The 20608-nt window shown below is 41.2% G+C and overlaps 1 protein-coding gene across 3 annotated transcripts in view; it reads left to right on the forward strand.

Annotated features, from left to right (window-relative positions):
- Positions 1-20608, forward strand: part of LOC118358044 (mediator of RNA polymerase II transcription subunit 27-like) — a 111307-nt gene that overhangs the window by 3336 nt on the left and 87363 nt on the right. For all 3 annotated transcript variants that reach the window (XM_052478551.1, XM_052478550.1, XM_035735424.2), the window contains exon 2: positions 13596-13740. In XM_052478551.1, the coding sequence (XP_052334511.1) occupies positions 13596-13740 (145 nt within the window). The remainder of the gene's footprint in view (positions 1-13595; positions 13741-20608) is intronic.

Here is a 20608-nt window from a genome sequence, read left to right on the forward strand (position 1 = left end):
GTATCCATGACTTAGCTGACGTGTAAATGGTGTGTGTGCGCAACGTTAGCCTAGCTTACAGACCATTGCTAAATAAAGTGTGCGCGCGCAAGTGAAATTTGTCATAGCAACTAACGTTAGCTAGCAAAACAATAAAACATACTGCCATTCTTGTAGGCACCTATTTTGAATGTATTTTAAATTGTGAACGTGTAGCTAGCTAAGTTCACATTACTTTGTGAAAGCAAAAGTTGGACTCCCAGAAGGAATGGTCTAACGTGCCTCAATGCTGCAAACGTTTTTTTCTACACTGAACAAAAATATAAACGCAACATGTTAACCCATGTTTCATGAGCTGAAATAAAATAACCCAGAATTCTTCCATATGCACAAATCTTCTCTCAAATTGTGCATACACATTTTTTACATCCCTGTTATTTAGCATTTCTCAAGATAATCCATCCACCTGCCATTTTTTGTGGGGAGTTTGTATTGTTTGAGTTAAACACTTTGAAAATGCTAAATATTTTTTGTGGAACAAACAAGAAATAAGACAAAACAGAACTTGAGTGTGCATAACTATTCACCCCCAAAAATGCAATACTTTGTAGAGCCACATTTTGCAGCAATTACAGTGGCAAGTCTCTTGGGGTATGTCTCTATAAGCTCAGCACATCTAGCCACTGGGATTTTTGCCCATTCTTTAAGGCAAAACTGCTCCAGCTCCTTCAAGTTTAATGGTTTCTGCTGGTGTACAGCAATCTAAGTCATACCACAGATTCTCAATTGTATTGAGGTCTGGGCTTTGACTAGGCCATTTAAATGTTCCCCTTAAACCACTAGTGTTGCTTTAGCAGTATGCCTAGGGTCATTGTCCCGTTGGAAGGTGAACCTCTGTTCCAGTCTAAAATCTCTAGAAGACTGAAACAGGTTCCCCTCAAGAATTTCCCTGTATTTAGCGCCATCCATCCCTTACCAGTTTCCCAGTCCCTGACGATGAAAAACATCCCCCCAGCATGATGCTGCCACGCTTCACTGTGTGGATGGTGTTCTCAGGGTGATGAGGTGTTGGGTTTGCGCCAGACATAGAATTTTCCTTGATGTCCAAAAAGCTCGATTTTAGTCTCATCTGACCAGAGTACCGTCTTCCATAGGTCTGGGGAGTCTCCTACATGCCTTTTGGCGACACCAAATGCGCTTGCTTATTTTTGTCCTTTAAGCAATGGCTTTTCCTGGCCAGTTTTCCGTAAAGCCCAGCAATGTGGAGTGTATGTCTTAAAGTGTTCCTATGGACAGATTTACATTTACATTTACATTACATGACAGATATTCCAATCTCTGCTGTGGAGCTTTGCAGCTCCTGCAGGGTTATCTTTGGTTTCTTTGTTGCCTCTGATTAAATGGTCCATGAGTTTTGGTGGGTGGCCCACTCTTGGCAGGTTTGTTTTGGTGCCATATTCTTTCAATTTTTAAAATCATGTATCCAATGGTACTCTGTGGGATGTTCAAAGTTTGATATTTTTTTTATAACCCAACCCTTCTCTGTACTTCTCCACAACTTTGTCGCTGACCTGTTTTGATAGCTCACTGGTCTTCATGGTGCCGCTAGCTTGGTGGTGCCCCTTGCTAAGTGGTGTTGCAGACTCTGGGCCTTTCAGAAAAGCTGTATATATATACTGAGCTCATGTGACACTTAATTAGATTGCACACAGGTGGATGTTATTTAACTATGTGAATTCTGAAGGTAATTAATTGCATCAGATCTTATTTAGGTGCTTCATAGCAAAGGGGTGAATACGTATGCATGCACCACTTTTCCATTTTTTTGTAGAATTTTTGTTAATATTTATTTGTATTTTTAATTCACCAATTTGGACTATTTTGTGTGTGTCCATTACATGAAATCCAAATAAATATCCATTTAAATTACAGGTTGTAATGCAATAAAATAGGAAAAACGCCAAGGGGGATGAATACTTTTGCAAGGCTCTTACTTTTGCAAGGATCCTTAAACAGGTGTAGGGTTCCACATTTTGGGGAATATTCAAAGGTGGGAATTAACAGGAATATATGGGAATTAACAGAAATATATGCAAATGTAATATTAATACTATTGTGGATGTTTTTTGCATTGGCTATATTTACCATATAATATGGAGACAGAAACAAACCTTTTACCTTTAATGAGTAGACATAATTGCAAATGATTTAAAGCCTTCCAATAATAAAAAATACTATTTAGTTATGAATTTAACTTTAATTAAATTAGTTGACTCTTCACATGGGATGATATCACTGGACAACAAAAGAAAGGGAATATTGAATGATCCCCAATGATCCATCGCATCTCCAAAAAACATTTTCAACATCTGTAAAATGAGTCTACAAACTAAAGCTTTGATTGTCTTCCTCTCAGGCTCCCACGTCTTCTCCCTGGACCTCCTCAATGTCCACCCCTTGAACATCAGACTCATCTTTACTGTCACTTTCCAACCTTGTTGAGGATGGCTTGTTGTCAGGCTCAAAAAGCCTACATTTTTCAACCCTTGTATTGGTCAGCCTTTTGCATGCTTTGGTGTGTGGTTTCCCAAACAAGGACCAGTTGCGCTCTGTGGCGGCTGATGTTGGTGGGATTTGGAGGATGATGGAGGCAACATGGGAAAGAGCCTCAGATCCACTAAGTCCCTTCCACCAGGTGGCTGATGAGATATGTTGGCACGACTGCCATATTACATCTCCATCCCAATGCCCTTGCTTGGAAGTGTATTTCGCCAGACTGCCAAGAACGTTGCCCTCATCCAGGCCAAGGTGGCGAGACACGGTCGTGATGACACCATAGGCCTTGTCAATCTCTGCACCAGACAGGATGCTCTTGCCAGCATACTTGGGGTCCAACATGTACGCTGTGTATGGGCTTCAGGCAGAAGTCTTCAAGCTTTTTGATGTATTTCAGAACTGCAGTTTCCTCTGCTTGGAGCAACAGTGAAGTGGGCAGGGCAGTACGGATTTCTTCTCTTACATCTGCAAGCAGAGTCTTAACATCAGACAGGATGGCACTGTCTCCCGCAAGCCGTGCAATGGCTACTGCTATAGGTTTCAGGAGTTTCAGGCTGCTTACCACTCTCTCCCAAAATACATCACCCAGGAGGATCCTCTTGATTGGGCTGTCTATATCGGCAGACTGTGATATGGACATTTCTTGGAGAGACTCATTTCCCTCCAGGAGACTGTCAAACATGATGACAACACCACCCCAATGGGTGTTGCTGGGCAGCTTCAATGTGGTCCTCTATTCTTCTTACTTTGCTTGGTGAGGTAGATTCCTGCTACAACTTGATGACCCTTCACATACCTAACCATTTCCTTGGCTCTCTTGTAGAGTGTATCCATTGTTGTCAGTTACATGATGTCCCTGAGGAGCAGATTCAATGCATGAGCAGCACAGCCAATGGGTATGATGTGAGGGTAGGACTCCTCCACTTTAGACCAAGCGGCCTTCATGCAAATACCTTCTGTGGTCCAAGATAAATGATGACTGCCTTCAGTTCAATACACATTGTCTGTGAGCATCAGAGGTGAACCAGTTACATACACAGCTCGAGCAAAACATTCATCAGCATTTCTCTGACTATGTTCCTCTATTGAGTCAAAACCTTCTGATTCTAGGAGGACCATGAGCTGTTGCTATCAATAAGGTGTCTGATTCATCATTTTCACCTCGAATAGGAGTAGAGGGACCTTTGTCAGAGGTTGCTTGTTCTGAGGGAACTTTATGCTCTTGTCCAGATGATTCTGCATCTTGTTTGCATTCTTCACATATGATTTGGCACAGTATTTGCAAATGTACACAGCTTTTCCTTCTACATTAGCTGCAGTGAAATGTCATCACACATCCAGATAGTGCCCGTGGCATTTTCCAGTAAAGATTAGAATAAAAATGAGTAAAAAAAACAACAAATATAATTCCATGTACAGATAAATAGTTAACCTCTCTGGGATTTGTGGACCCACCTGGCCAAAAGTCAGGGAAAATGCAGAGGCCAAATTCAAATAAATTACTATAAAAATCAAACTTTCATTAAATCAAGATAGCAAATTAAAGCTACCCTTGTTGTGAATCCAGCCAACATGTCAGATTTCAAAAAGGCTTTTAGGCAAAAGCAAATGATGCTATTATCTGAGGATAGCACCTCTGTAAACAAAGAGAGAAACCATATTTCAACCCTGCAGGGGCGACACAAAACACAGAAATAAAAATATAATTAATGTCTTACCTTTGACAAGCTTCTTTTGTTGGCACTCCAATATGTTGCATAAACATCACAAATGTTCTTTTTGTTCGGTTAATTCCGTCGATATATATCAATAATGTCCATTTATTTGGCGTGTTTGATCCAGAAAAACACCGGTTCCAACTTGCGCAACGTGACTACAAAATATCTCAAAAGTTACCTGTAAACTTTGCCAAAACATTTCAAACTACTTTTGTAATACAACTTTAGGTGTTTTGTAATGTTAATAATAGATAAAATTGAAGACTGGATGATCTGTATTCAATACAGGAAGAAAACAAACTGTAGCTAGCTTTCTGGTCGCGTGCCCTCGTTCAAGATGGCCGTACTTCTTCATTACACAAAGGAATAACCTCAACCAATTTCTAAAGACTGTTGACATCCAGTGGAAGCGATAGGAACTGCAAGAAGGTCCCTTAGAAATCTGGATTCCCAATGAAAAGCCATTGAAAAGAGTGACCTCAAAACAAAAATCTGAATGGTTTGACCTCGGGGTTTCGCCTGCTAAATAAGTTCTGTTATACTAACAGACATGATTCAAACAGTTTTAGAAACTTCAGCGTGTTTTATATTCAAATTTATTAATAATATGCATATCTTATTTTCTGGGGTTGAGTAGCAGGCAGTTGAATTTGGGCATGCATTTCATCCGGATGTGAAAATACTGCCCCCTGTCACCAATAAGTTAAGCAGTTAGATTAGACAACTCCTTTGTAAGATACATGTTTTAAAATGAAACATGTATGGAAACAGGTGAATTAACTCTCCTGAGTTAGCAGTTTCAAGCAAGCTAAAACACACGTGGTAGAAAACTATCTAGCAGAAATTGTTAGAAATGATTTAAACACACTTTGCTGTAGGCTATTTACTAGTTAACAAAAAGTAATGTATGTCAGATGAAATATATTCACCCCACCCAGTATTCTAATCAAAACTTACCAGAAAGCATGTAGTCCTTGGCTCAGACAGTGTAGTAGTGTGGACTCAATATCATCTCATTAGTGTGCAAGATCTTGAGAATCAGCTGTACAGTCAATAGCCAAAAGTTTTGAGAATGACACAACTATTCATTTTCAGTCTTCTTCGTCAGTTTGTATGAAGGCAGTTTACATATACTCCAGAATGTTATGAAGAGTGATCACGTGAATTGCAATTAATTGCAAAGTCCCTCTTTGCCATTCAAATGAACTGAATCCCCCCCAAAACTTTTCCACTGCATTTCAGCCCTGCCACAAAAGGACCAGCTGACATCATGTCAGTGATTCTCTCATTAACACAGGTGTGAGTGTTGACGAGGGCAAGGCTGGAGATCACTCTGTCATGCTGATTGAGGTCGAATAACAGACTGGAAGCTTCAAAAGGAGGGTGGTGCTTGGAATTATTGTTCTTCCTCTGTCAACCATGGTTATGAATTATTGTTCTTCCTCTGTCAACCATGGTTACCTGCAAGAAAACACTTGTCATCATCATTGCTTTGCACAAAAAGGGCTTCACAGGCAAGGATATTGCTGCCGGTAAGATTGCACCTAAATCGACCAATTATCGAATCATCAAGAACTTCAAGGAGAGCGGTTCAATTGTTGTGAAGATGGCTTCAGGGCGCCCAAGAAAGTCCAGCAAGCGCCAGGACCGTCTCCTAAAGTTGATTAAGCTGCGGGATCGGGGCACCACCAGTACAGAGCTTGCTCAGGAATGACTTTTGGAGGATGGCCTGGTGTCAAGAAGGGCAGCAAAGAATCCACTTCTCTCCAGGAAAAACATCAGGGACAGACTGATATTCTGCAAAAGGTACAGGGTTTGGACTGCTGAGGACTGGGGTAAAGTCATTTTCTCTGATGATTCCCCTTTCCGATTGTTTGGGGCATCTGGGAAAAAGCTTGTCTGGAGAAGACGAGGTGAGCGCTACCATCAGTCCTGTGTCAAGCCAACAGTAAAGAATCCTGAAACCATTCATGTGTGAGGTTGCTTCTCAGCCAAGGGAGCGGGCTCACTCACAATTTTGCCTAAGAACACAGCCATGAATAAAGAATGGTACCAACACATCCTCTGAGAGCAACTTCTCCCAACCATCCAGGAACAGTTTGGTGACGAACAATTCCTTTTCCAGCATGATGGAGCACCTTGCCATAATGAAAAAGTGATAACTAAGTGGTTCGGGGAACAAAGTATAGATATTTTGGGTCAATGGCTAGGAAAACCTTAATCCCATTGAGAATTTGTGGTCAATCCTCAAGAGGTGGGTGGACAAACACAAATTCCAGAGTTTATAACCCTTTGTAACCCTACACAGGTGCATCATGTGCTGGGGACAATAAAAGGCCGCTCTAAAATGTGCAGTTTTGTCATACAACACAATGCTATCTCTAGTTTTGAGGGAGCGTGCAATTGGCATACTAACTGTCCAACACTGCTGTTAATTTCTCTACCATAGTCCGCCTCCAACGTAGTTTTCGAGAATTTGGCAGTACATCCAACTGGCCTCACAATCCAAGACCATGTGCAACCACACTAGCCCAGGACCTCCACATCCGGCTTCTTCACCTTCGGGATCATCTGAGACCAATTACCCGGACAGCTGATGAAACTGTGAGTTTGTATAACTAAAGAATTTATGCGCATTCTGTCAGAAGCCGTCTCAGGGAAGCTCATCTGCATGCTCGTCATCCTCACAATGGTCTTGACCGGACTACAATTTGCATCGTAACCGACTTCAGTGGGCAAATGCTCACCTTCGATTGCCATTGGCATGCTGGAGAAGTGTGCTCTTCATGGATGAATCCCGGTTTCAACTGTACCCGGCAGATGATAGACAGCGTGTATGGCATCGTGTGGGCGAGCAGTTTGCTTATGTCAATGTTGTGAACAGAGTCCCCCATGGTGGCGGTGGGGTTATAGTATGGGCAGACATAAGCTATGGACAACAAACACAATAGCATTTTATCGATGGCAATTTGAATGCACCGTGACGAGGTCCTGAGGCCCATGGTCGTGCAATTCATTCGCCGCCATCACCTCATGTTTCAGCATGATAATGCACTGCCCCATGTCACAAGGATCTGTACACAATTCCTGAAAGTTGAAAATGTCCCAGTTCTTCCATGGCTTGCATACTCGGACACGTGACCCATTGAGCATGTTTGGGATGCTCTCGATCGACGTGTACGACAGCGTGATCCAGTTCCCGCCAATATCCAGCAACTTCGCACAGCCATTGAGCACAGCCATTGAGGAGTGAGACAACATTCCACAGGCCACAATCAACAGCCTGATCAACTGTGTCGTGCTGCTTGAGGTAAATGGTGGTCCCAACATGTACTGACTGGTTTTCTAATCCACGCCCCTACCTTTCTTTTAGAGCTATCTGTGACCAGCAAATGCATGTCTGTATTGGGTGAAATATATAGATTAGGGCCTAATGAATTGATTTCAATTGACTGATTTTCTTTAATGAACTGTAACTCAGTAGAGTGTTTGAAATTGTTGCATGTTGCGTTTATTTTTGTTCAGTTAATATTCCTTTAGTCCTACACAAATCTTAACAAAGACGCATACCCTTTCGCCTCTAAAACGCTGTTACATAAACTGGGAAGCTGATGCAGGATAATTTATTACATAAGAAAGGCAGAAATGGACTCTTCATTGAAAATATTATGCATTTGCCATGTGCACGATTTTCTTTGGCTAGTGTAGAAGTTCTTAGATGATTTAAGATCCCAGTGTTAACTGATGGGGATCCTTCTAGTCTATACTACTGTCCCCTTTCGAAACTTTCTGTTCTTGCCAAAGTCCTTGAAACGCTTAAGTTTGTGTCACCAGCCCGTGGTCTGGTCGCATCAATTTGTTTCCACGGCATCACGTAATAGAAAAAAATATGAATCACCTTTTATAAAGTAATTCGCAGTGTTTTAGACCGTGTAACAGGCTACTGAGATGGTAGACTATTCAATAAATATGTTTAATCTAACATGTCTAAGCAGGATTGCATGATTTGAAGATACAGTCCATTCGGAAAGTATTCAGACCCCTTGACTTTTTCCACATTTAGTTGCGTTACAGCCTTATTCCAAAATCCTCATCCTCAATTTAAACACAATACCACAGAATAACACAGCCAAAAAATGTTTTATCAAATGTTTTTCATATGTATTACAAATGAAAAACAAATACCTTATTTACGTAAGTATTCAGACCCTTTGCTATGAGACTCGAAATTGAGCTCAGGTGCTTCCTGTTTCCAGTGATCATCCTTGAAATGTTTCTACAATTTGATTGGTGTCCACCTGTGGTAAATTCAATTGATTGAACATGATTTGGAAAGGCACACACCTGTCTATATAAGGTCCCACAGTTAACAGTGCATGTCAGAGCAAAACCAAGGCATGAGGTCGAAGGAATTGTCCGTACAGCTCAGAGACAAGATAGTGTTGAAGCACAGATCTGCGGAAGGGTACCAATAAAGATCTGCAGCATTGAAGGTCCCCAAGAACACAGTGGCCACCATCATTCTTAAATGGAAGACATTTGGAACCACCAAGACTATTCCTAGAGCTGACCGCCCAGCCAAACTGTGCAATCAGGGGGGAAAGCGCCTTCGTCAGGGAGGTGACCAAGAACCCGATGGTCACTCTGACAGCGCTCCAGTGTTTCTCTGTGGAGATGGGAGAACCTTCCAGAAGGACAACCATCTCTGCAGCACTCCACCAATCATGCCTTTATGGTAGAGTGGCCAGACAGAAGCCACTCCCCAGTAAAAGGCACATGACAGCCCGCTTGGAGTTTGCCAGAAGACACCTAAAGACTCTCAGACCATGAGAAACAAGATTCTCTGGTCTGAAGAAACAAAGCTTGGTTCCCTCAGGACCTCACACTGCCGCGAAGGTTCAACTTCCAACAGGACAACGACCCTAAGCACATAGCCAAGACAACGCAGGAGTGGCTTCAGGACAATTCTCTGAATGTACTTGAGTGGTCCAGCCAGAGCCCGGACTTGAACCTGTCCGAACAACTTTGGAGAGACCTAAAAATAGCTGTGCAGCGACGCTCCCCATCCAACCTGACAGAGTTTGAGAGGATTTGCAGAGAAGAATGAGAGAAACGTCCCAAATACAGGTACGCCAAGCTTATTGCGTCATTCCCAAGAAGACTTGAGGCTGTTATTGATGCCAAAGGTGCTTCAACAGAGTACTGAGTAAAGGGTCTGAATACTTGTGTATATGTGAGATTTCATTTTTCTTTTATTTGTATACATTTGCCCAAATGTACAAAAACCTGTTTTTGCGAAGTGTTTTCTCATCATCAATCTACATTTAACACCCTATAAATGAGAATGTAACCATTTTTAGAATAAGGCTGTAACATAAGAAATGTGGAAAAAGTCAGGGGTTCTGAATACTTTCCGAATGCACGCACTGTATTTTGATGTGCAAGAGAGTCCAGTGATTATCGTGAATTGTGGTTTGACAATAGGTTGTCATATTTTGCTGTTAAAATAGGGCTCCAGAATCTTCTGAATTTTGTTGTTCATTAAATATGAATTTGCCTCCCATCTTTATGTGCAATATTATCATATGCTAATACATTTTGGGGCTATTTCACCACACGAGGAAGTGAAACTTAGAACACATTAGCTAGATCACTAACAAAAAATATAATACCCAATGCTAGTCGTAATCTAACAATAAATGTGTCATGTCCTAAAAAAAGGTTGCGCTTGTAGGCTGTTACCCTATGCACTCGCAATGGCTGACGCACAATTGCACATTTCGCTCGCTCCGTATCTGAAAGCCATATCAAATATATTTAGAGATGACAAATACAAATTATACCCACAGAAAGCTGAGAACAACATCAGTTGCTTCCAAAGATGTGCATTTCCCGCAAATGTTATACAATCCCTCACTGCACATCTGAGCAGACAGAGAGAGAGCGTGGCTTGCTCATCACATCAGCAGGCCCGTGGTCAGGGCAGACACTTTCATTACAGGAATCATGAGGGTAATGCACTTTCCTGATTGACCAAATCATGGTTTTAGCCGCCAAAAATGTTGATGTTTTGAAACTTTTCAGTGAGGTGACCATGTAATGAATGTTCAGCTCGCACTGATGCTACCAGTTACATTTTTAAAATCGCACAGACAAGTCAAAGGGTCACATTGTGACTAAATGGCTGCAGTCCGGAGCCCTGACTTGTTAGTGAGTAGCTGAAGGAGTTTTTATCCACCAATAATGTCCTGAACAAGTTTCAGTCTGGATTTAGAAAGAAGCACAGCACTACTACGGTGACCATGAAAGTTACTAATACTGGAAGCACTTGATTCTAAACAGCATTGTGTTGCTTTGTTCATTGATTTGTCTAAGGTGTTTGACACCGTAGACTGAGATATTGATGCAGAGCTTGTCAAACGTAGGCCTTTCAAGTAAAGCCTTTTGTTGGTTTAATGATTTTCTTAGTGTTACAGTGGGGCAAAAAAGTATTTAGTCAGCCACCAATTGTGCAAGTACTCCCACTTAAAAAGATGAGAGAGGCCTGTAATTGTCATCATAGGTACACTTCAACTATGACAGACAAAATGAGAAAGAAAATCACATTGTAGGATTTTTAATGAATTTATTTGCAAATTATGGTGGAAAATAAGTATTTGGTCACCTACAAACAAGCAAGATTTCTGGCTCTCACAGACCTGTAACTTCTTCTTTAAGAGGCTCCTCTGTCCTCCACTCGTTACCTGTATTACTGGCACCTGTTTGAACTTGTTGTCAGTATAAAAGACACCTGTCCACAACCTCAAACAGTCACACTCCAAACTTCACTATGGTCAAGACCAAAGAGCTGTCAAAGGACACCAGAAACAAAATTGTAGACCTGCACCAGGCTGGGAAGACTGAATCTGCAATAGGTAAGCAGCATGGTTTGAAGAAATCAACTGTGGGAGCAATTATTAGGAAATGGAAGACATACAAGACCACTGATAATCTCCCTCGATCTGGGGCTCCACGCAAGATCTCACCCCATAGGGTCAAAATTATCACTAGAACGGTGAGCAAAAACCCCAGAACCACACGGGGGGACCTAGTGAATGACCTGCAGAGAACTGGGACCAAAGTAACAAAGCCTACCATCAGTAACACACTACGTCGCCAGGGACTCAAATCCTGCAGTGCCAGACGTGTCCCCCTGCTTAAGCCAGTACATGTCCAGACCTGTCTGAAGTTTGCTAGAGAGCATTTGGATGATCCAGAAGAAGATTGGGAGAATGTCATATGGTCAGATGAAACCAAAATATAACTTTTTGGTAAAAACTCAACTCGTTGTGTTTGGAGGACAAAGAATGCCGAGTTGCATCCAAAGAACACCATACCTACTGTGAAGCATGGGGGTGGAAACATCATGCTTTGGGGCTGTTTTTCTGCAAAGGGACCAGGATGACTGATCCGTGTAAAGGAAAGAATGAATGGGGCCATGTATCGTGAGATTTTGAGTGAAAACCTCCTTCCATCAGCAAGGGCATTGAAGATGAAATGTGGCTGGGTCTTTCAGCATGACTTCTGACAAGCTTTCTTTAAATACTTGAGTGCCACAGGGTTCCATTCTTGGGCCATTATTGTTCATTATTCATGACTGGTGTGAAAAAATATCTGATGAGAAGGTACATCTACACTGAATGTACAAAGCATTAGGAACACCTTCCTAATATTGAGTTGCAACCCCTTTTGCCATCAGAACAGCCTCAATTCGTCGGGGTAGGGAATCTACAAATGTCAAATGCGTTCCACAGGGATGCTGGCCCATGTTGACGACAATGCTTCCCACAGTTGTGTCAAGTTGCCTGGATGCCCTTTGCATGGTAGACCATTCTTGATACACACGGGAAACTGTTGGCGTGAAAATCACAGGAGTGTTTCAGTTCATGACACACTAAATCCGGTGTGCCTGGCACCTACCATACCCCCTTCAAAGATTAACTTTTGTCTTGCTCATTGACCCTCCTGAATGGCACATATACACAGTCCATGTCTTAATTTTCTCAAGACATAAAAATCCTTCTTTAACATGTCTCCTCCACTTCATCTACACTGATTTTGAAAAGGATTTAACAAGTGACCTCAATAAGGGATCATAGCTTTCACCTGGTCAGCCTATGTCATGGAAAGAGCAGATGTTCCTAATGTTTTGTATACTCCGTGTCATCTGCATATACACTATCTATAGGACTGATCTCGCACTAGTTAAGGCATTTCTGAAATTGTAGGAAGCGTTTATTGTCCAACAACCTTTTTCCGCTCAAAGCAACCCCCTACTCTGCCTCAGATACTCACTCAAACAAGCCAATAGTGGTGTCCTCATACAAGTACTTGGGATTTCCCCTTGATGAAGCTCTGTATTTTAAACCCCACATTCAACAGCTCATTAAAAAGCTTCAACTTAATCTGGGCTTTTTCTTTAGTCTTTGCTGGACTATGATGATATTCTTTACATGAATGCCCCATGGTTTTACCTGCACACACTAGAAACACTACCATGCTGTAGTTAGATTTGTAACAAACACAAGACCTCTTAAACATCACTGTAACTTATATCAGTTAGCAGGATTGCCATCCTTATAGTACATGTTTGTCTATAAGGCCCTTTTAGGGCAGCTGCCCCATCGTCTTGGAATACATCTTAGAAACTAGATTATTTTAATCTGATTTGATAATGTTTATTGACAGATTATAGGCCCGCTGACCACAAATTGCACATGTGTTTTTAAACCTGCTCTTTTATGCTCTCTTATGGGCTTTGCGCTGTTAACTTCCGTTCATTGTTATGTTTTATGTTGTGTTTTATGTTGTGTTTACTATATGCTGCTTTCTTGGCCAGGGCTCACTTGTAAAAGAGAGAAATCTGCAATGTGACCTTTCTGGTTCAAGGATAAATACAAAATAAGAAACCAATTGGATGTTTTAAAGCAGGGACGGGAGCCCCCCCACACGCACACAAACACACACTCAATTAGCCCACATTTCTGAGATTGGTTAGTAAGTCCGGATATCTAAATTTGTAGTAATCACGGTCGAAATACCGAACAGGGTAGTCACTCTAAATCACATAGAATAGCAGGAAATTAGCTGTAAAAAAAAATAAAAATGTGGGGGTAGAAAAATGCTAGGCTCTGACTGCATGTGTGTGTATGGATGTTGGTACCAACGTCCTGCGATCCACTGCCCCCCCCATAATGAGTTCAGATTTTCTTGTGGCCCCCACCCCAATCAGAATTGCCCATGCTTTTGTTGAAGGGAAATACAAGCCTATTCTAACAGCTGTTATTCTATGTACTTATGTAGTGAATTGGAACGCCTCAGTACCCTGGTTGGCAGACCTTCAGAGAGTCATCCCCTTCACAACAGTGGCCTGTTGAGTCTGGACCCAGTTCAGGACAAGACCCCGCTGTACAGTCAGCTCCTTCAGGCATACAAATGGTCTAACAAGGTAGGCCATGCTTTTCTACTGGGCTACAAGGGAAACAATACTATAAGGCCAGAATTCAATTCTAGGGCATACTGTATTTTCTGCAATACAGTTACATGTGTCAAAGATTGGAATCTTGTGGATAATTTCCTTGGACTTCAATGTGAAGCCACTCCCATCGTTAACATTATTTGTTTGATCCAAATTGACGCATGGTAAACACATGATAAAGTTTAGCTTCTGTTTCCTGGGGGATACGCTTCCAGTGTATCAGCTAAAAGCCTACAATGACAGGCTGCATTAGTTACGTGAACAATATGCCCCCAGTGCAGCATCTCTGACCACCCCATTGTCGCAACTCTAAATAACTCTCTAAATGATGGAAATGATTCAGTTTTTAAAGCATATGCTGGTAGTCTTAAATAACAGGTAAGGTAAAGATGGATTTAAAATAAAATGCAGATGCACGGTATATCGTAATATACATTAGCCTATACTGTATGTATCAAGCTATGATGCCACTTCTCCCATTGTTTGTAAGGTCATCATATAGGATATTGGAAAGAGTGATGCTGAGACTCAGATTTGTTGCTTTAAAATGTTTGTCAAACAAAATAACATTGATTTTAAGTTAAACAAACCATACCACTATACTCAAGGACTACTTTTAACAATTTCCACAGAAAACACATTTACTTGAAGAACAGTGCAGATTCAAAGTTTGGTAACAGAATGACGGTTTGTGCTGTTATACAGATGGCACCCATTCCTGTAGCTGACACGCTTGTGCCTAAACTTTTACAGACTTGCCAACATGCACAAATTGAGCGTACCATGCACACAATTTGAGGTCAAGGTATTGTGGTATGAAAAAGTACCCTAAAATACACAAAAATAGGCTTCTAATTGGCATATTGTGTTTTTTGACTTGACTGTCTGAAGTTGGAGCCGAGAAAAAAATTCAAGCTCTCCACTCCGGGTTCACCCACCCGTAGTCATAGTACTATTTTCTTAGAGGGCCCTCACAGTGTTCTACAGGAGCACCATTGAGCGCAGCCTGGTATGGCAACCCCGCCGCTGCCGACCGCAAGGCACTACAGAGGGTGGTACGCTCAGCCAAACGCACCATTGGGTACACACGGACTGCTGTCCAGGACACCTACAACACCAGGTGTCGCAAGAAGGCCAAGAAGATAATCAGGGATCCAAGCCACCCGAGCCATAGCCTGTTCTCCCTGCTTCCAACACTAAGACGCGGTACAGGAGCACCATGTGTAAATCGTGTTAGTGTTTTGTGTTTATATATATATATGTTTTAATTATATTTTTTATTACATTGATTGTTTTTATTTCACTTTGACCTGCATTGTTGGAGCTCAGAGTTTAAGATTTTCACTGGACCCTGTATTTATATCTGCAACCCTGTACATGTGACTATTATACTTCTAATCTATTATACTTCTAATCAAAGCAGCACTACTGTCAGAGGCTCCATGTGTAGCAAGTGAGGTGAGAGGTTTCTAATGGAATTACAGTTACGGAATTAAGTTGCCTACATGAGAAGGCCGTTTCATATGACTAGAGTTGTTGTAGACAGGGAGCAAGGGGAGCACAGCAAAATAGCCTCAATTAGCCTAAGAAGAGACCTCTGGTGGCATGTCTTGTGGGGTATGCATGGGTATCCGAGCTGTGTGTCAGTAGTTCAAACAGACAGCTTGGTACATTCAACATGTCAATCAATACCTCTCACAAATACAGGTAGTGATGAAGTCAATCTTTCCTCCACTTTGAGCCAGGAGAGATTGACATGCATATTATTAATGTTGGCTCTCTATGTACATCCAAGGACCAGCCGTGCTGCCCTATTCTGAGCCAATTGCAATTTTCCTAAGTCCCTCTTTGTGGCACCTGACCACACGGCTGAACAGTAGTCCAGGTGCGACAAAAATAGGGCCTGTAGGACCTGTAGGACCTGTCCTGTTGATAGTGCTGTTAATGCAGAGCAGTGCTTTATTATGGACAGACTTCTCCACATCCTAGCTACTGTTGTATCAATATGTTTTGACCATGACACTTTACAATCTAGGGTTACTCCAAGCAGTTTAGTCTCCTCAACTTTCTCAATTTCCAAAGATTTTGTTGAGGTATAAGGCTTTTCTCAAAGCCAGTGGAATGTCGTTAGTAAAGATTGAAAAAAAAGTAAGGGGCCTAGACAGCTGCCCTTGGGAATTCCTGATTCTACCTGGATTTTGTTGGAGAGACTTCCATTAAAGAACACTCGATGTGTTAGACGGGTAACTCTTTATCCATGTTCTTTTTCATTAATTTCTCTCAGCCAATCACCAGCCATTTGTGTAAGTGCTGTGCTTGTTGAATGTCCTTCCCTATAAGCTTGCTGAAATTCTGTTGTCAATTTTTTTTACACTGTAAAATAGCATTGTATCTGGCCAAACACCATGTTTTCCCAAAAGTTTACTAAGGGTTGGCAACAGTAGGCTGGGAATTGCCAGGGACCTTAATATACGATCTTGTCACGATACTTAGGTGCCGATACGATATGTATTGCGATTCGATACTGTGATTTTTATTGTGATTCGATGTTCCAAAAAATATTGCTTACATACGTCTGCAGGAGAGGTATGAGAGAGCCCATGAGAAAACGAGTTTTGATCAGTCAAGGAAATAAAATAGCTGAAAATAAATTGACTCCCTATTTAAAAAGAGGGAACAACCTATGAAGGTAAAGTAAACGTTTTGGTACAGATACAGCCAACTAGTGCAAAAATGATATTGTGATTATCTCAAAACGATACAATATATTGTCAAAAATAATATCCCGATATGTAACCGTGTAGATTTTTCCCCCATCAGTATTAACTCCACGTGGTTACAAAAAACTCAGTTTAACAATTTAGGAATTAATAAGGGCTATGGTTTGGGGAAGGCTTAAAACATAGTCATTAAAAAACGACACACCTATGAATCATCATTATTCTTCATGCTTGCCAGAGCATTGTGAACTGCCGGAGCGCAGTGGTCTAAGCAGCGCCTCCAGCACCGAGCCTCATGACTGCGGGGTGATCTAGTGACCAGCCTGAGCCTACATTACAAGTTAATTGCATTTATTTACATTTTTTCCAATAAGTTAAGAGTAATCGGATAATTTACACATCAAAGAAAAGTGTCTCAGCTCAACAAAATCATCTTTGGATCGGCTCAAATTTATAAACATCTTGACAGCTTTACGAGCTTAAATAATAAAGTGACACAATACAGGCTTTCAATCCGCCAAAAAAACATAATTACAGTGCCTTCAAAGTATTCACACCCCTCGACTTTTTACATATTATGTTACAAAGTGGGTTTAATTGTCATTTTTTTAAATAAACAATCTACACAAAATATATATATTTTTAAATGATTTGTAAAATAACCCCCCTGAGTCAATACATGTTAGAATGACCTTTTGGAAGTGATTACAGCTGTAGGTATTTTCTGGTTAAGTCTCTGAGAGCTTTCCACCCCTGGATTGTGCAACATTTGCCCATTGTTCTTACAAAAAATGATTCATGCTGTCAAATTGGTTGTTGATCATTGCTAGAAAACCATTTTCAGGTTGTTTTCAAGCATATTTGAGTCAAAACTCGGCCTCTCAGGAACATTCACAGTCTTCTTGGTGAACAACTCCAGTGTATATTTGGCCTTGTGTTTTAGGTTATTTTCCTGCTGATAGGTGAATTAGTCTCCCAGTGTCTGGTGGAAAGCAGACTGAACCAGGTTTTCCTCTAGGATGTTAACTGTGCTTAAACTCCCCAGTCCTTAACAATCACAAGCATACCCATAACATGATGCAGCCACCTCTATGCTTGGAAATATAGAGAGTGGTACTCAGTAATGTGTTATGCTTGGGGCAAATCCAATACTTTGTATTCAGGACAAAAAGTGTATTGCTTTGTCACAGTTTTTGCAATAATACTTTAGTGTCTTGTTGCAAACAGGATGTATGTTTTGGAATATTTTTGTTCTGTACAGGCTTTTTTATTTTCACTCTCAATTAAGTTAGTATTGTGGTGTAACTATGATGTTGTTGATCCATCCTCAGTTTCCTCCTATCACAGCCTTAAACTCTAACTCTTTTTTAAAGTCACTATTGGCCTCATAATGAAATCTCTGAGCGGTTTCCTTTTCCGGCAACTGAGTTAGGAAAGACGGCTGTGTCTTTGTACTGACGAGGTGTATTGATACACCAGTGTAAATAATAACTTCACCATGCTCAAAGTGATATTCAATGTATGCTTTTTATTTTATTTTACCCATCCACCAACTGTGAGGCATTGGAAGACCTCCCTGGTCTTTGTGGTTGAATCTGTGTTTGAAATTCACTGCTCAACTGGGAACCTTACAGATAATTGTATGTGTAGGGTACAGAGATTAAGTAGTCATTCAAAAATCATGTTAAACACTGTTATAGCACACAGAGTGAGTCCATGCAATTTATTACGTGACTTGTTAAGCACATTTTTACTCCTGAACTTATTTCGGCTTGCTATCACAAAGGAGCTGAAATCGGGGAGACTTTTCAGCTTTTCTTTTTTAATTAATTTGTAAAAATGCCCAAAAATATTGACATTATGGAGTATTGTGTGTCGGCCAGTGACAAAAAAAAATCTAAATGTTATCAATTTTAAATTCAAGCTGCAACACAACAAAATGTGGAAAAATTAAAGGGGTGTGAATACTTCATGAAGGCATTGTACATTTTTGTACAGTTTAAAATTGCAGTAATAGGACCTAGCGTTTGAGCGAGCGAGAGCGAAAAAGATTTTGACAGGAACCCCTTGTCCCATTGACTCGACTGCCCCCGCATGGAGGCTGATTTGAATTTTGTGATGTAGCAGCAAAATTCTCTGGGACAAAAGAGTGAAGTTAGTTGTGGGCCAACCTCCCTATTATATCACATTATACAATGAGTGGGTCTAATCCTGAATGTTGATTTGATTAAAACCATATTCCAGACTGTGTATATTCCATAAATTACCACCAGCTAAAATGCCTATTTACTCTGTTCCATCTGACTGAGCAATCCACTGTCTCATCAGCCCAGCCAAGCAATTTATAAACTTGATCTCCACTATAAAAAGTAACTAGACATCATCTCAGATTTCTTTTAGACTAAAGTTTAGTTTTCAACAACAGAGATGTGTATAAACATTGTCTCTCAGACATTTGCAACATTGTTTCAATATTCAATCTCCAGCTGTCATACTAATGAATGTGTCATGACGAGACAGGCAGGCAGGCAGGCAGGGTTTCACAGCTAGTCGAAATCTTGAATTAGCTGCCATTTTCATGGATTTATATAAAGAAATGCCAATTGTAAAAAGTGCCTCTAGTTTGCACTCTTTCCAGCTTCAGTGTGAAATGATTGTGTTAGCTGTGTTGTTGGCTAGCTCCTCTGAATAACAGTGTCCTGACGAGGGAGCACATTTTCGCCAGGCGAAATCGTTCCTCATTAGCTCATTTGTTATGGATGTATCCAAATAAATGTTACTAGAAAACAGCTTCAACAAATGCAAATGCGGCTACTTTGCTGTTATTCTGACCGCACTTTTTGACATGACTATAAGTTAGCCGTAGTTGGCTAGCTAGCAAACAAGGGATAAGAAAGATGCTAGCCAGTATGGCAATAGAACATTTAGAACGAACAACTGGGTCACGTCCATAGATACAGAACAAAAAGACTGAATGACTGGGTCGTGTCTCTAGCAACCCGAACCGATAAAATGAATGACCAGGATGAAATGGGATGAATAAATGAATCAAAATAACGTGTTTAATGAAAATGTCATTCATTATTTGAATATGTTGGTAACCCATCGTATAAAAGGGATAATGTCCTCGAAGCTGGTGTTTGGAGGATATATTGGCACGGTTTGCCGGCACTTGACTTCGTCTCAGGCCTAACAACACCAGTGGGACATCATTGATGTATACAGAGAAGAGAGTCGGCCTGAGAATTGAACCCTGTGGCACCCCCATCGAGACTGCCAGAGGTCCGGACAACGGGCCCTCCAATTTGACACACTGAACTCTATCAGTGAAGTAGTTGGTGAACCAGGGAAGGCAGTCATTTGAGCAACCAAGGCTGTTGAGTCTGCCGATAAGAATGTAGTGATTGACAGAGTCGAATGTCTTGGCCAGTTCAATGAATTCGGCTGCACAGTATTATCTTTTATCGTTGGTAGTTATGATATCGTTCAGGACCTTGAGCGTGGCTGAGGTGCACCCATGACTATTTCGGAAACCAGATTGCATAGCGGAGAAGGTACGGTGGGATTCGAAATCGTCAGTGATCTGTTTGTTAACTTGGCTTTCGAAGACCTTAGAAAGGCAGGGTAGGATAGATATAGGTCTGTAGCAGTTTGGGTCTAGTGTGTCTCCCCCTTTTGAAGAGGGGGATGACCGCGGCAGCTTTACAATCTTTGGGGATCTCAGACGATACGGAAGAGAGGTTGAACAGACTAGTAATAGGGGTTGCAACAATGTCAGCAGATCATTTTAGAAAGAGAGGGTCCAGATTGTCTAGTCCTGCTGATTTGTAGGGGTACAGATTTTGCAGCTCTTTCAGAACATCAGCTATCTGGATTTGGGTGAAGGTGAAATGGGGAGGCTTGGGCTAGTTGCTGTGGGGGGTGCAGGGCAGTTGACTGGTGTAGGTTGACCGGGGTAGGGGTCAACAAATTTGCTTTGTCATTATGGGGTATTGTGTGTGTAGATTGAGGGGATTTTTAAAATTTGATTTTTGAATCCATTTTAGAATTTTGTAACGTAACAAAATGTGGAAAAAGTTGAGGGGTCTGAATACTTTCCGAATGCGCAGTGTCAATTA

This window comes from Oncorhynchus keta, chromosome 25 (genome assembly GCF_023373465.1).
Source record: "Oncorhynchus keta strain PuntledgeMale-10-30-2019 chromosome 25, Oket_V2, whole genome shotgun sequence".
Lineage (NCBI taxonomy): Eukaryota > Metazoa > Chordata > Actinopteri > Salmoniformes > Salmonidae > Oncorhynchus > Oncorhynchus keta.